General features: G+C 47.1%; 6 protein-coding genes across 6 annotated transcripts; 2 read left to right on the top strand and 4 right to left on the bottom strand.

Moving 5' to 3' along the window:
• Positions 1-539: 539 nt before the first annotated feature.
• LOC4800933 (uncharacterized) lies at positions 540-2,680 on the top strand. The gene is made up of 4 exons (XM_001358083.4): positions 540-1,391; positions 1,441-2,034; positions 2,338-2,391; positions 2,460-2,680. Exons 1-4 carry the CDS (start codon positions 639-641, stop codon positions 2,529-2,531), a joined length of 1,473 nt encoding a protein of 490 aa, XP_001358120.3. The 5' UTR covers positions 540-638; the 3' UTR covers positions 2,532-2,680.
• A 27-nt stretch (positions 2,681-2,707) lies between these two features.
• On the bottom strand, positions 2,708-5,367 carry vret (vreteno). Its single transcript, XM_001358082.4, has 6 exons — positions 4,954-5,367; positions 4,460-4,894; positions 3,527-4,361; positions 3,283-3,467; positions 3,029-3,222; positions 2,708-2,964 (listed from the first exon to the last, which is right to left on the bottom strand). Exons 1-6 carry the CDS (start codon positions 5,265-5,267, stop codon positions 2,816-2,818), a joined length of 2,112 nt encoding a protein of 703 aa, XP_001358119.3. The 5' UTR covers positions 5,268-5,367; the 3' UTR covers positions 2,708-2,815.
• A 491-nt stretch (positions 5,368-5,858) lies between these two features.
• Positions 5,859-6,617, top strand: HP1c (Heterochromatin Protein 1c). The gene has a single exon (XM_001358081.4). The coding sequence runs from the start codon at positions 5,900-5,902 to the stop codon at positions 6,587-6,589; it is 690 nt and encodes a 229-aa protein (XP_001358118.1). The 5' UTR covers positions 5,859-5,899; the 3' UTR covers positions 6,590-6,617.
• Positions 6,599-7,705, bottom strand: LOC4800930 (mitochondrial GTPase 1). The gene is made up of 2 exons (XM_001358080.4): positions 7,478-7,705; positions 6,599-7,420 (listed from the first exon to the last, which is right to left on the bottom strand). The coding sequence occupies exons 1-2, from the start codon at positions 7,674-7,676 to the stop codon at positions 6,657-6,659; spliced, it is 963 nt and encodes a 320-aa protein (XP_001358117.3). The 5' UTR covers positions 7,677-7,705; the 3' UTR covers positions 6,599-6,656.
• LOC6896966 (O-glucosyltransferase rumi) lies at positions 7,293-9,071 on the bottom strand. Its single transcript, XM_002137115.3, has 3 exons — positions 8,935-9,071; positions 7,474-8,878; positions 7,293-7,420 (listed from the first exon to the last, which is right to left on the bottom strand). Exons 1-2 carry the CDS (start codon positions 9,038-9,040, stop codon positions 7,725-7,727), a joined length of 1,260 nt encoding a protein of 419 aa, XP_002137151.2. The 5' UTR covers positions 9,041-9,071; the 3' UTR covers positions 7,293-7,420; positions 7,474-7,724.
• rumi lies at positions 9,057-10,510 on the bottom strand. Its single transcript, XM_001358079.4, has 2 exons — positions 10,311-10,510; positions 9,057-10,242 (listed from the first exon to the last, which is right to left on the bottom strand). The coding sequence occupies exons 1-2, from the start codon at positions 10,438-10,440 to the stop codon at positions 9,143-9,145; spliced, it is 1,230 nt and encodes a 409-aa protein (XP_001358116.2). The 5' UTR covers positions 10,441-10,510; the 3' UTR covers positions 9,057-9,142.
• Positions 10,511-16,084: the final 5,574 nt, after the last annotated feature.

Genomic DNA, 16,084 nt, shown 5'->3' with positions numbered 1-16,084 from the left:
GGACGAGAGCGAGAAGAAGATCGGGACCCTGAATATGAAAAGGGAGCGAATTCAAAAGCTGGCGCTCATGGAAGGGTGGGACCCTGCTAGGGATAACGAAACCAACGGAACTGACGAAAGTGCCAACGAGGACAAATCTGTCCTATATTATAAAATATAACGTTAATACCATTATTTACGCTTTTTTTTAGATTTTTTTTTAAATTTCCAGCATTTTTTTCTAATAAAAAGTCGCCAGCACTGCTTCCCACCCCATCCCTTGCTAATGGATTTTGCGGGCCCTCCTGGGCGAATGGCAAATAACAGCTGGAAAATATTTAAGTGATACAAAATTTTTTCGATAGTATTGCTATCGATCAACGGTGATAGTTCAATGGCGCGGAAATTTACATGCAAATCACATACTTTTCAGGAGGCTCCTGTTAATATTTTGCAGCGGTTATATTCACTGATTTAAGCTTTTACCAAAATGTAACTGATGGCAAGTGTATTTTATTCACAAATAAATATATTGCAGGTTATTTTCGAAGAGCGATTCAAATGCGATAGTATCGTTATCGATCAACTTCGTAGCAATCGTTCAAGACAGCCCGCAACTCTTTTATTTTTATGCAAATTTCACATTTTTGAAGATTAAAATGCGACGCTCGCAGGCTCCGTCTGTGCGTAGGGCAGCCAAGCGCGGATATCAAGAAGTGGAGCCGCAAGAGGAGCCGCCAGCTGCTTGGCCCGCCGCCGAACCGACCATGGAATGGGGCACCGCCAAGGGCTACGAAAGCCAGGGACCGCGGGAGCTGAAAACCGGCGAAAACCCACTGAAGGACAGCCGCATCTTTCACGTGCTCTGGCGGAATCAGACCAACAAAAAGCACAAAATTTGGACCGGCAATGGTACCCTGGTGATAACCGAATCGAAGGCCACATTGAAAGATGATACAGGAAGGGTTGTGGACAGCATGACATGCTTCCGACAAAGAAACTTCAAGGAAAACGATCAGCTGCAGATTGGCAACAAGGATGTAGAGCTGCAAGATGAGTTCAAGACCATCGAGGAGTGCATTGCCTATCGAAAACTGGAAATTGCAAATTGGTGTGCAAAAATTGATGCACTAAACGGCCATGTAGCCACTCCTACGGTGCCCAGCGATGCCAGGAGACCCTTCAGGGCCTCGCTGCCGAGTAACACCGAATCCACAGCTTCCACGTTTACCCAAGTCGGGGCTAGTGGCCATATTGAGCCCACCAGACCCATAAGGACATCCCTACTCAAGAGGGGCAATGCCCCAGCTGCCACTCACACACAAGTTGAGTACATTTGCTTTCTGGAACCCGCAGAACTTCAAGATAAAGCTCTCCAGTTCCTCTGTGAGCTCAGCCAAAGCTCCCATATGGTAAGAGAGCATCAGTCAGAGGGCAGTCCTAACTCTTTTGATATTCTAGGAGATCGATGTCATCGCTGAAATGGCCAAACACATTTGCGATCATCCTGTGCTGCTGAAAACCAGAGCTCTTGAGCTGCAAAACTGTAAGGCGGTGCAGTTGCTGTTGCTCCAGCTGCCGCCCTGGCAGGAAATGGGACTCTACGACTCGGCCAAATTTGAGTTTGTGTATCTAATGCTGGATGACTTGGCGGTGGCACGCGGCCAGAAATGCTGCGTTCTGGCCAACAGTCAGGACTGCCTGGAGCTGATCAAAGGCTACTGTCGATCTTATGATATCTCGCACATGCAGCTGGATAAAGCCTGCGATGTGGCATCGTTTAACTCTACGGAGGATCAGGCGCCAATGATTGCGTTGGTATTGGCCAGTCGTTTAACAGAGATCCATTCGCTTCGCTGTAAATATCTCATAATTTACAATCATGAAGCCAAATCGAAGGCCGAGCAGCTATTGGCGGCAAACGAAATGGACACAAAAGTCTATACACTGATTACCTCTGGAGGATGCCCAGAGGAAATGGAGTTCCACAGAAGCCTACAGTTAATCCCTGGTGGAGATCACCAGCTTGGCGAGCTTCATGACACAGCAAAGAATGTGAGTACTTGGAGGTTTTAGTAATTCCATTTTGAACAAATTATTGAACGGTCGCTCGGTATACTTGTCGGCCCCGCTGCCTACGCGGCTTTATCTGTTCGCCAATGCCTTGGGCAGTTGAGTAGGTCCTAGAATCCAACCACAATATACACAGTCTTTAGTGGGGCGCAGAAAAGGCGTAATTAGTATTTGACGACGAGCAAGAGTCGGTCCCAAGAAAGCAACAACAAAATTTGGAACTTGTTTCTGATGCATCGTGTGTTCTATTCTCTTTGCTATAACTACAAATTTTCCTTCATGCAGGCACTGGCCGACTGGACCAATGTGGAGCCCCCTTACAGCCAAGACTTTCTCGAGGTACCACTGCACTTTTTTCCACATTTTCTTATGTAAATTTTGTAATCTTTCTTATGTGTCTTTTGCAGGATGCGTCTCTCAGCAATAATCTAGAGAGCCTCAGTCGCATTTTCATAAAGAAAAACATAAATGTAAAGTAAAGGAAACTTAAAACATGAAGTTCGGGAATTCACGTTGTTGTTGAACAACTTTTTGGATGCTTTCTGCATTGTTTTGATTGAATACAGATATTCTGTAAATAATGGAAGGTATGGCCTTGCCTTGATAGTTGTCTGTTCACGCCCCTTAATAGAATATAGGATTAAATTACTTTATAAAGGTTAACAATTTGAATATTTTTATTAATATGTAAATATTACTAAAAATGTGAATTAATTTGAAGTTGGCGCATTACATTATGTACACACAAAAGCTCGTTAGCTCGTTACGACAAAAGTTTCTGCAACCCCTCAATGCGCAGCGAGTAATTGTTTTCCTCGTTCTTCACAATCTCATCAACGGTCACAATTGCACCTACTTCCAGGTGTTTCTCGAGACGTTTAGCCTGCGCATCGGTTAGTTCTTCGGGCAGGTCTAAACACGAGACGAATAGAAATTTAAAACAATCTTGCATTGAATCGCTCGCTCGCTCGCTTACCCATCAAAACATATTCCGTAGTCAATACGGGGTATGTAAATTGCTCCGGATATGCACGTATATCCGTCACATGGATCGGAACAATGTTTCCATAGTCCAGAAACAAGATGCTGGGATAGCCATCACCCACTAGCTCCATGGAAACACCGCGACACCATTTTCCCATATACTTGGCCATGCACAATTCTCCCTTCCTGCAAATACAATTGAATATGATTAGAATCAAGAAATTTTTGGCCGGCTGTCCTCCTTACGGAGCGGCGTAGGTCTTAGCTTTGGCGATGTTTTCCCCATAGTCTTGGAATGTGCGCTGCATCTTCGTGATTTCCACAGCCAAAATCGCGGGTGTGCAGTAAATGATGCCGACCTTTAGGAACGAATTGTCCGTGATAATCAGGTCTATGTTCTTCCCTGGTGGCGCAGCCACATGCGGCAGAAACTTTGGAGAAAAATAGGGGTTTTAAACAGCCATCATTCTGAGAGAACTGTAATGCTTACATCTTCTTTGAATCCGAGTTTATGCAAGTCGGGCTCCACGGCGGTCATGACTTTTTTGATAAAGCTATTTAAGGCTCTATTGTTCTCCCGATGGATTAGCACTGCCGTCTGCAAGTGGTTGCCATAATCGTACTCACGACTGTGGTACCTTATTTCGAAAACCATATCCGTCTGAACTTCGTACATGGCATCCCGCAGGTGGGGGGTCAAGCCGCGCGTTGGGACTCCGCGCAGCTTCACAGGCGTCGCGTAGCGCGGCAAACTGCTCAAATAATCGCTGCATTTATACAGTTTACCTGGATCAGTGTATTCAACGGTGCCAAAATCAATGCAGACAACGCATATATCCTTCGGATTGTCCACATTCAGCACCATGGCCCGAACGACTTGTCCCTCGAACTTGTAAAGTACAATCTGGCCACAGACCGGCGGCTGGTCAAGCTTGGGTACATTTCTGCTATGCTTCCAGACCTCCGAGAGCACGCGGTGGTAGGCCACATCAGAAACGACATCGGCCGGACGCACATACAGGACATTCGACTGCTCGAAGGCAGTGATCTTGACCATGGAACGGGGTGGCGGCAAACCAGACTTGGGAAACAATTTCATAAAATTCTCCTCTTTAAACTCCACTTTCTGATCCGTGCCGCACTTCTGATCGTGCTGCTCGGAGAGAATGCTCCAGCACATGGCACCGCAAAAGGGCATTTCGCAAATTTTGCACACAATCATTGTGTAAGATTGGCAGTTCACGCATTTTTCGAATCCAGACATAAGAATCTCCTTGTCATCATCTTTACCCAGATTCACATCCTCATCATCTACGTCCGCGTTCCTGGAAGATTGAACATTGTTTGAAATCCCATATATTCGTACGTTTAAGGTATCGGAAACATTTGTATTAGAGCCCTGCATAACCGAATCGATTCTCACCTATATAATATTCTTCCGCATCGCAGCTGCTGGATCACCGGCTTCGCCCCCGTTTCTTTTTCATATTGTTGCTCGAGTACATAGGCCCCGTGGCGCTCCAAATTAAACTCGAACTTCACATTCAGGTAGCGCTTCTTCACATCTTGAATGGCCAACAGAGAGCCGCTTTTATAGCACGAAGAGTCCACAATCGGAATGACTAGAAACTCCGGATGCTTATTGGTGTTCTCCGAAAAGTAAATAGTGCGTGATTTCAAATCAATTTGACCACGAGCTGTTGGCAGAATTGCTGGAAGCTTAGGTGAATCGGGTACCTTGTTGCCGGGCCTCCTCATGGGCATGTATTCAGACTTGGACTTTTCCTGACCACCGACTCTATGCAACTCCATTAAATGCGGAAAAACTTCCAGTTGGCTGAGTGCTGACTCCAAGGAACTGCAGCGAGAGATATGAATGTATTTAGAAAACACTCATACTGCGCGAATCCTACTTACCCCAAATCTTTGAAGAAAACTTTGAATAGTTCCGAATTGGGCTGAAGGTCGATCTTGTGGACATGCTTCGGGCCAAAGAAATTTGCCACCGAATAGGTGATCAAATTCACTTTCTTCTTTAGAATCAAGTACGGATATTCGGTTGCGTTTTTCTTTGCCGCATTTTTTTTAAACATTTCGCTGGGCTTCAAGGGAGCCCGTGCTTTTTCAACAGCATTTTGCCCAGCCTCATCTATGTATTTATTAAGGTTTTCGTTGCTATAATCCAAGGCCATTGGATTCCAGTTGGACCAATCCTCTACAAGTTCCTCCATTGCTCACAAATTAGAAAAACAACCTGAACCTGGGAAGCGCTAAATTTCGAAAGACGCGTCGGTATCGAAGAAGCACAGTGGACGAACTTAACCCACTTAACCCGCCTCTATTTAAACAGGATGGTCACTTGAGTAAGACCGCGGTAAATATTGCTGTTTGGATATTATTCTTGAATATCCATCCTTACTTTTTCCCCTAAAAACAAAATGAACACGATATCTTTCACCTGAACTGTTGTTCAAGATTCATCATTTTCGCGGAGTGTATTTTAATACCCACTGGTCTACAATGGGTTAAGCGTTCTCCGTACAGGATCGGAAATCATATTTCTCGATTTTGATATTCGGTTTCATATGACTAGCTGGCCATTACCCCTAGCCCTAAATACATAATTTTATCCGAATGATGAATTAATTTTCTACAAGATTGGCTAATTTAGGTACTCTTTTTTTTGGATTCTTTATAAAATCATGTTTAAACAGAAAAGGTCAAAGAATAAGACGTAAGTTTGTAGAATATTCGATACTATCGACTGGATAAGTTTTCACCATCGCATCTCATCGCAATATATATCGTCGCATCTGAAAAAAATAATAAAATTTTGTAAACAACGCGAACCGACTCTGTTAAAATGGTGAAAAACGAGCCCAATTTCGTAGTGGAGCGCATCGTGGACAAGCGAATAACGAGCGATGGCAAGGTAGAGTATTTCATCAAATGGCGCGGCTATCCATCGACGGACAACACATGGGAGCCCGAGGAAAACTGCGATTGTCCTGCCCTCATACAAAGGTTCGAGGAGTCGCGTGCCAAGTCGAAGAAACGCGGCGAAAAGAAGCCAAAGTGCGAGGAAATCCAAAAGGCGCGCGGCTACGAGCGCGGCCTCGACCTGGCCGAGATCATGGGCACCACTGATGTCAGCGGCGATATCAAGTATTTGGTCCGTTGGCAATTCTGCGACGAATTCGATTTGGTGTCCAGCAGCGAAGTGTCGGAGAAGGATCCCCAGATGCTCATTGAGTACTACCAAAAGATGGCCCCCTACGCCAATAACATTGCCAAGCGGATGAAGGGCGTGCCAGAGGAGCTCCGAATGGTGGCTGCCCGCACGGGCTACGCCGTCGCCAGTTGTTCGTCCATTGAGGCCCCGCCAGAGCCAGCAGCCGCACCCAGTGGCATCATCATGGAGAGCCAACACATCCCCGATCATGTGCCCATGGAAATGGCCGAAGATGCCGATCTAGGCCACGTTTCCTACTCCATTCCGGTTCCTGGCGTTGGCAACATAGCCATTGATGTACCCATGACTGAGGGCCAATAAAGCCAATGATTCAACAGTTTGACATTTACTTATCTAGCAATTAACATGTAATCCCTTAATCTAAGTCTCATGCATGCTCGTCCAGATTGATGCTCCCCAGCTGGCCGGTGCGAAAGAATTGAATGAACTTTCGCGCGGCAGCCAATAAATTTGTCATCACCTCCACCTGCCCGTCGTACTGCTTAACGCGATGGAACATGCCGTGGGTCTGGGCGTATTCCGCCAATACGGCGCTAATGTTGTCGCTGGGCCCGGAGCTGAGGGAGAGCTTTTCCACATACTCGTAGCGTCGGTGCTTGTTCAGCCAGTAGAGCAGGTAGTCGGCAATCAAATCCTCCCCCACAATGTGATCGGGTAGGCAGCCAACCAGGGCCAGCTTCATGCCCATCTCGTCGTCCGTCACCGAAGGCTGCAGAATGCCAGGCGTGTCGATCATGTAGACGGCTGGCTTCTCCTGGATCTTGATGCGTTCCCCGACAGCTCGCGTCACCCCAGCCTCTGCTCCGACACGAGCGGCACTGCGTTTCTTCAGATGCACATTCCGCAGGACATTGATAATGGAGCTCTTGCCCACATTGGGCACGCCGATGATCATGATGTTGTGCTCGGCGCTCTGGGCGCGATTGTAGCGACTGCTATCTCCCACCAGTCGCGTGGCCAAAGGCAGTATATCCAGCACCCCATGATTCCGCTGATCCTTGCAGTTGGTAAACAAAATATTCTTCAGTTCCGGCTGCTGCTTGCGGAGCTGTTCGAGCACGCTGCGCTGCTGTTTGGGGCCCAGAAGATCAACCTTATTCAGGACAAGTATATGCGGCTTTACGCCGCTGCCTAAGGAATCGGAAGGATTAGATCTTGGTGGTGTATTCTCTGCACACACATACCTACCGGTTATCGTGTCAAAGAACTGAGAGTTTCGACCGGCCAGCGGTATGCGCGAGTCGTGTATTTCCACAATGCAATCGACATTTCGTAGCTTCTGTTGGATCTGGCGCATGCCCTTGTTCATGTGGCCGGGGAACCAGTTGATTCGCTGCTTCGTTGGCAGCCGGAAAGCATTTCGAAAGGGATTCAACTGTGCTGTCATGATAGGAACCCGCGCGAAGCTCGGAAAACGCAGAAAATCGAGGCAATCTCAAGAAACAGCTGTTTGCTCGTGACGTAACAATTGACCAGACAAGAGAGGGTCACACTGGCACAGACCGGGAAATTCAAATTTTTGCAGAGCTTTCGTCTGCTTTCGCACTTCGATGAACCCCGGCTCCTGCTCCACTCGATATTTCAGCAGCTTGGCATATTCCTGCAGCAGGTTGCGCCAATAGCACTGGACATCCTGCAGGCGCAAATGTTGCCACACAAACTGAAATCCCCGCTCGGCTATTTCTTCTGCCAGGTCGTCGTGCAGGCGCAGGTCCACAAGCAGCTGCTCCAAGCTCTCCACTGTGGCATTACTGGGCACAGGGACGTAGTGCACCCATGGCTTTAGCGAGGAATAGAAAAACTCCTGCCACTGGTCGCCCACATGGAGAACAAGCGATTTGCAGAGCAAAATGTGGCGCAGCCGAAAGCTGGCGGTGATGCCGCCAAAGTTGAACAAATATTTGTATTGGCAGTGGCCGGAGAACGGCACCTCGTCGACTGTTTCAGCGCCCACATTTGACGTGTATTGGGCATCGACCAGGTCGGGGGATCGCCCTGACAACCGCACAAGAGTATCGCGTTCGGTGGACGAACGCGTGCCGCGAAAGAAACCGATGGGCTGCTTGTGCTCCCAGGAAACTTGTGCTGCCGCCGCTGCCATGTGCCGGCGCATGTGGCCCCACTGACCGATGCCATGGGGAAATCTCTGCAATGGCGGACCCGAGACACTCGAAAAGGACCAGGCGGGACACATAATATCCAGATGCTGATGGGAGACCGAGTGCGAGAAGACGGGTCCCGTGAAACCCGACAAAAATGGCACCTGCGGCCAGTCGCATACATTCAGGATAAACTCTACGTTCGGCAGCTCTACGGCGATGCCCAGCAGCATGTCCTCGACATCGGCACAGCGTTTCGGATGCGGGACCTCCGGCTGGCGATAGATACGTCCATCAATAACTTTGTACACAACCCCCAAACGTCGTGACTGTGAAATCATAGCGCGCGTTATCCCAGCTTCCGCATATGGCCCCAAGTCCCTTCGGATGGTCAGCGCATGGCATTCACAGTCTGGATCGCTTGGCTGGCTGCTGCATGGCCGGTACTGCTCCAGGGCATGCAGTATGTGCGGAACAAAGTCTAAGCTGACTGGAAACATAAGTGGGAGTCAGTAGTTCGTCATTCATCGGCGATCAGTGGCTTACAGTTCCATGGCGCCACATGGTTGGCACAGCATTTGCCTTCAGATGCGGAGCAGACCTGAAACGCGCACAGCAGCAGGAGGGCGAGGGGAAGAGCCAGAGCTCCCATTTACACAATTTTGAAATGACTTTTCGAAAGAGAATTTCTTAAAACATAAATATATTCGACATGTAGAGCCCTAAGCCCTAAGAATCTCATTTGATTACGAAACTACAGCTCGTCCTTGGCTGGTTGAATGTGTATAAGCTGATCCTCTGGCCGCACTTCGTAGGTAAGGAGCTTCACGTAGCTCTTGAGCAGCCTTCGCCAGTAGCACTTGATGTCCTTCATGCGCAGATGCTGCCAGATAAAGTCCCGGCCACGTTGTGCTATCTCCTGGGCTAGTGCATCGTTTTTCCTGAAGAACGTGAGCAGTTCCTCGTACTCCTGCTGGCTGGGGTAATTCTTGAGGGGCACATAGTGCACCCAGGGCTTGAGCTGGTCATAGAAGAACTCCTGCCATTCGTCGCCCACGTGGAAGACCAGCGACTGGCACAGGAACAAGTGCTTCAGCCGAAAGCTGGCCGCCACGCCACGGAAATTGAAGAGATACTTGTACTTGCAGTGATCCTCGAAGGACACCTCGCCGGCGGGCGGGGCATCCAGCGTGTCCTTGGGTGACTTCCAGCCCTGATTCTTTGTGTACTGCGCTTCCACCAGCTCGGGATTGCGCCGCGACAGCAGGATCAACGAATCACGCTCGTCTGAAGTGCGGGAACCGCGAAAGAAGCCAAGCTCGCGCTTCTGCGACCAGGGTATGGCTGCCGCCCGTTTCTCCAGCTTTTCCCGCATCAGATCCCACCGCCCAATGCCGCGGGGATGGAGTTTGGTGGCCGGGCCGCCTGCCCAAAAGGTCCACGCGGGATACATGATATCACGATGGTCCTTCGTCTTAGAGAAGGAGAGAATTGGTCCCTGTGCGCCATTGCCCCAGGCCATATTTATCTGGGGATAGTCGCGCGTATTGATCACCAGATCCATGTCGGGCAGCGTGGCCACCAGCGGCAACAAAAAGTGTTCGATGCCTTGGCAGCGAGCTGGGAACATGCAGTTCTCCTCGCGATACAGCCGCTTCTCATATATTTTGTATCGTGTGCCGTACCTGGCGGAGCTCTCGATCATTTGGCGGCTGACACCTGTTGCCTTGTAGGGAGCCAGGTCGCTCTTGATAACCGCCGCGTGGCAAGAGCAGTTGGCATCATTGGCATCGCTGCTGCACGGCTGATAGCTGGCCAAGGCCTTCTTTATCTTTCGTAGAATATTGAAGCTAACTAAAAGTAAGGAAATACATACAAACATATATTTAAATGTTTAAATGAGCCGGCAACAAGTGGCTTACATTCATCCTGAGTATCACTGCTGTCGGCGCAGGATGCATTTTCATCTGGGCTGCATAGTCCTTGATTTTGTCCACTGGCTTTTCCGTTCAAGCCCACTAACAATATAATTAATACAACATTTATAAGCATTTCAATAAACAACAATTTCTTTGTTTATATTGCGGCGGCGCTTATCGATTTGTTCAGAAATGCAACACTGCTTTCACAATACCTTACCATACAAACCAAATATTCACCAGTTTTTCGTTAGACCATTCCACCAAGTTTGCACCAATTGAAGTTAATATTTTTCGTTAATAATTATGTCTAGATAGCTATGTATATATATATGTATAATAAAACTTGAGTTCGTCAGTATATTTACGGCATACTTTTTAAATAAGATGGTATTTTTTGGTATTTTTCTGAGGGTCGGACGGTATGTCTTGACGACAAATCCGCGGTCACACTGATCCCTAATATTAACAAAAAAATCAACCGAAAGTTTTCTCCGTGTTAAAAGAATTAATTAGCCAAATTACTAACGAAATCGACGATTTGCCATTGGGCAAATTATGCGTGCGGCACATAGTGCATTCGAAACCACGTAAAACCCAACGAACGCGAGTGAATTCGACCACCTTGCAACAATCCACCCCCATTGTACATAATTTACACGAAAATTTTGCAACAACAAAAATCAGCAGCGACGACGCATCGAAGACGCCGCGCTGCCAACAACAAAAAAAGCTTGACATAACTGTTAATAAATGCAAAAAGTAAATTATTAAACAGTGGTGGTCCACACACTCGCGAAACGGGGGGACAGTAATTTTGGCAACGAAAAAGGTGTGTGTGTGTGTGAGCCCTAACGCGCCCTAAAAAAAAACTGCAAGTGCCAATTGGAGTGTGGGAGTGGCAGTATTTGCCAATCCACTTGGAGGCGCAGGCGGAACCAGCTGCAACACCACCACCATTGTTTTTTGAGGATCAGATTGCCCAATAAAACAAAAACAACAAAAATATTCAAAAGAAAAAGGTAACTTCATCTGCATTTAGGCATGTATGGGTGTTTTTGCAAGAGTATGTTTGTGTGGGCGTGCTACACGTAGGTGCGTTTGTGTGTATGTGTGTGCAAATAACAGTTAATTGAGCACTCATCGATTTTTTCCTACATGCAAGTGTGGCTGGGTCCCCCCTCCCCTCCAACCACCACCGTTGTTATTTGGTTTTATTGGGTTTGATTATAAAACCAAACTTAAATTCATTTCCACTTTCAGAGTAGGGTACGGCGGCTCCACTTCCATCTCACGATCTCACCAGATAAAACCGTTTGAAAAGTTGCCAGCCTGTCGTCATTAAGTTGATTTGCTGTTGCCATTGCTGCTGCTGCTGCTGCTGCTTTTGCTCTCCTCTTCGGCTTGCTTTCGAGCTCCAGTTTCCGTACCAATTGGATATTGTCTTTCCCATGCCCCCATGCGCTTCGGCATGCCATTTGTCTTTATCATTCATTGCTCACGGGTCTGTTATCTTTTGGATTTTACCTTTCGTTTTCAGCAGCTAGCAAATGGTTTTAATTTCAGCCGCGACCTAGGGTCACCGTGGGCCACCTCTGCCAGCCTCTCACGCGCTGCCGACTAATTAGCGTCGAGTAATTAACTTGATAATTATCGCATCGCCAATGCCTCGGCGCGAGGTGCGCCTTTGGAGTTCTATCCTCTAGCTCTGGCATATGGTCGGGTCTGTTTTTTCGAGTGACTAAGAAATCTCTCGCTCTCTCTGTGTGTTGTTTTGTCTTTTCCTCAAACTCGTTTCAGACCAGACCCCATATCGAAATACAAAAAAAACATACGCGATAATTCGAGCTTGGCACTGACAAAAAAAATAAAGCTTTGTCGCTTTGTTTATGGAAATCGCATCATAATTAAGCTTTCGATGAAATCACACGTTTGTAAATCTTTGGGTGCCATCGCTGCCCGTTCAAACGTATCGATGGGATTGCTCGGGGGCCCTCCTATCTATCAGGGCGTGCTGCCCCCCCTTCCCTCCGTAGTAATTTGCATTTCAATGGCACGAAAGAAGTACCGCCTGCATTTGATTGCCTTGAATGGGGTTCTTCTTTCGGGTTTCTTCTTTCGTGTAATGCCGGAAGTTGGCCAACAACAAAATTTGGTCATTAATTCTTCTTATAGGTTGATTGGTTATATTTCGACTCGGCCCAATGAAAGTTCTACTGTTTACTGCCATTTGGAGGCGCAGTCACGCAGTCTGGTCCCGAATCAATTATGTATTTCGTTGGGCAGTGACTAAACCCCCAGCCACCACCACCCCCTAATGGCAGGCAGGCCTAACCTAACCAAATGATTCATCAAAACTCTGCAAACTCTACGTTTATGTAGATTCTTGGTTACCTTTTACCTTCGGCCTGTAACACATATTTTTCATTCAACTCTGGCTTGCTCTCTCTCTCTCACGGGGACTTCCTGGAGCGCATAGAGCGCCTGCGCCCTGGAAAGTCACTGCTGTGGTGAGTTCTCTAAACGCTAGGGTTGGACCGCTACCGTTTTGGAGAGCTGAGAAATTTTATAATTTCCCCGAAAAAGTTTTCACTTTTTGGGGGCTTGTTAGTGCGGATTGTCCACACTTTCTTTCGAGTGATAATAAATGCCCTGCCATGAAAATCCATTTAGCTGCGCATTGCACTCAGCAGCAGTTGCCTTATCTAGACGTACATGATCCCCATATCATTATCTCTTACTAGCTTGGGTAATAGATCGGTTTGAGCTGGAAATGCATACGTAATGGCTGGCCATTAAGATCGTGTCATTAACCTCGGAACAACGGGTTCTAGCGGCCTGTCATTGGAAAATTGCATGCCATTTAGCTTGCGGTCGATTTGATTACAAAACTAACTAATCTGCATAGAATGCGTTGTGCCGTGGCGGCGACGGAGGAGGGGGAGGGGAAGCAGCGTCTTTAAAATGTCAAATCCCCCCGAAACCAGTTTCCTACAGGCCGTTGGCGGGCGGGGCGGAGGGCGCATGCGTGACCGATCGGTTTTTATTTTCTTTTTGTGTTGTGTGTGTGTTTCCTTGTGTTTTTCTGGTAATTGATCGGAGAGCCCACGATTCGCTTATCAGCAGCACGCACACACACAAACACACAGACGCAGCCATAACTAGGGCTGTGTGTGTCATGCCGTTCGTCGTTGCCATCGGCACTGCATTTGCACTCTCTTTGCAAACGCAGACTCGCGCTCTCCCGATCTACCGCTCTCCCGTTCTCTCACTCTACTCTACACTCAATGGGTGTTAAGGGCTTAAGCGTGCACTATGCGACAGAGGAAGGAAGTAACTCTTTTCGAGGGTATGCGTATTTGAGTAAGAAAATTTCAGCTTGGGTAAAAGTATTATGTAAATATTGTAGATAATTTATATGCCTTGTGCTACCCCTGATTTAAAGCGATTCCCTACTTTTCAAATGTTAGGGTATTCCCGTTGTCCAAAGACTTGTTTTTGTATTTTTTTGTGTGATTTATGTTGGTCAATTCATGCGCCTGGAAGACGGTTCTCCCACTGGCTGCGCAGTCTCTGCTGCTGCCTCTGCCGCTGCCGCTGCCTCTGCCAATGCTCTGGCAGCGCCAGCATAGCAGGCGGAGTGAGTGAGTGGCCCAAGAGCGGCGCCCCACACAAGAGTTACACAGCAGCGCCACACATAGACGGTCGGACGTGGTTTCTCGTTGCTCGCTCGCTCGCTCGCTCGTGTGGTCGTGCCTGGCCTTATCGTGTGTGTATATCCGTACTGGAAATATATCTACCAGAATTCTTTGGTGTATCAAGTGCGTAAATCGTTTGTGGCTTATGATTTAATTTACAATTTGTGGTTGTGTTTGTGTTGTGCACTTTTCACGCATCTAATTGCCAAATCGATAGAAGCAGGCCGCGCTTTTCGAGAAAATTCACCACACCCAATCGTCCAGCCATTCACCCTTCCAACCGCCCAACCCCGAACCCCAATGGGACTCTCTCTCTCTCTCTCTGTCCCTCTCCCTCTCTCTCTCTGTCGATGGTGTGTATTGCGTTTCCATTTGGTGCGTAAGAAGTGCATTTCGAAATGATTTTTATGTGAAAAATCCATGTGGTTTACAACAAGTGCTTTACATTTTATCTGTTCTGTTCTTCCAAGCATAAAGAATTATCAGCAAAGTCCATAAAAAGTTTACACACGAATACGGCTAGGGAATACTTTGGTTACGGATTAATTTTGGAGACTCATCCGTAATACATATTGTATATCATTTATTCAGGTAAGGTGTATTTTCAGCCACTTAAATGTATCCACCAGATTGGTTTCTTATTGGTTTTGGGGGGAAAAATCGATTTCTGTGAGAGCAAGAACCGTTGCTCTCTTTCCGCCTCTCAGCTGTTTCCTTGACACGTATCCCCCCCCTCTATGGCGGATTTCCAGATACTATTCTGCCAGCTGTCGGAAGCAGTAGAGGGTGGCACTTGCTGCAACCCCAAAAACTATAGCGAAAACTGCAGTTTCTGTCTGGAAGAACTATCCCCACTCCAACAAATTATTTTGATTGCTCTTTTCAGATCCATTCAATAAATGAATGTGCCCGTACATATATGGGGCGCACCTTTGAGTCAGAGCCCACAGAAATTCAATTGAATGAGAAAAAAATCAAAAAAATATTTCATTACTTTATGGCTTGCCAAAGCCGTATGTAAAGTATTTATAAACCGGCGGATAAATGGAGGCCATATATGACAGTACCCGAGAGGCAGCGCCCACACAACAGAAAGAGTCTCTGAGAGGCAGAGGCAGGGGCAGGGGCAGAGTCAGAGGCAATATGTGTCGAGTGTACTTTAACTGAAGCTCTTTTCTTGGGTTCTGTTGTGGGGAGTGTAAACAGTTTTGAGTTACAAAAGTCTGTGTTTTTGTTTGCCCAGAGATTTGATATGATATATGAGCCATCCCCCCCCTCACAGAGGAATTTCCTCATTAGTTGCATGCAACACACCTGCTAGCCATTCATCGATGGAGAGAGAAAGAATGGACCATCTTTAAGATCAATTTTGTTTCGGAATGCTGCTCGACATGTGTGTGTAGAAGCACTTTGTAAAGACATTTTCGAATTTGGGTTACAAATGTATACCCCAAGGGGTAGCCGCAGTTCTCTATCTGTATCTCTTCAAAGACAGGCAGACAAACAGACAAATAGATAGATAGAAAACTGGGTCATTTGCCTGTAGGGTCTTCGGGGTCTGGGGATCCAGATCTGTCTTCGGATGCCCTCGCCTACAGTCTGATTTATTGGGGACTTTGTTAAGTTGATTAATCAATTCGTTTCGTGCAGTGGAGTTTATTTCTGGCTGTCTTGTTTCTAGAAATATATATACATGGGATATATAGATACCTTCTTTAAGCCTCTTTCCAGGACTTACGGGAATCCGCTTACGTGGGTGTCTTCTGCTTTTCCACTGCCAGTCGTTTAAGCGTTTTGTGGATTATCTTTTAATGAATGGTTATTGACTTTCTTCTTTGTAGCTTCCGTTTCTCTCTTACTCTCTTTTGCTGATTAGTTTCCTCTACAAAAGTCCAACGACTTTGCCACGACATCGATTTGAAGACCCTGTTGTTGGTGTGGCAGTCGGAGTCGGGCGGGGAGTCTGGTAATTATGGGGGAAGCGTGATAGTTAAAAGGTCCAAAGAGGAGACACAGAGAGAGAGAGGGAAAGAGTTTGCCTGGAATTCCGCATCATTTTAGTGCCCCAAGCACCTCCTC

Source organism: Drosophila pseudoobscura, chromosome 2, assembly GCF_009870125.1.
Source record: "Drosophila pseudoobscura strain MV-25-SWS-2005 chromosome 2, UCI_Dpse_MV25, whole genome shotgun sequence".
Lineage (NCBI taxonomy): Eukaryota > Metazoa > Arthropoda > Insecta > Diptera > Drosophilidae > Drosophila > Drosophila pseudoobscura.
The sequence above is the reverse complement of the archived record's forward strand: the minus strand, read 5'-3'. Positions and strand labels throughout refer to the sequence as shown.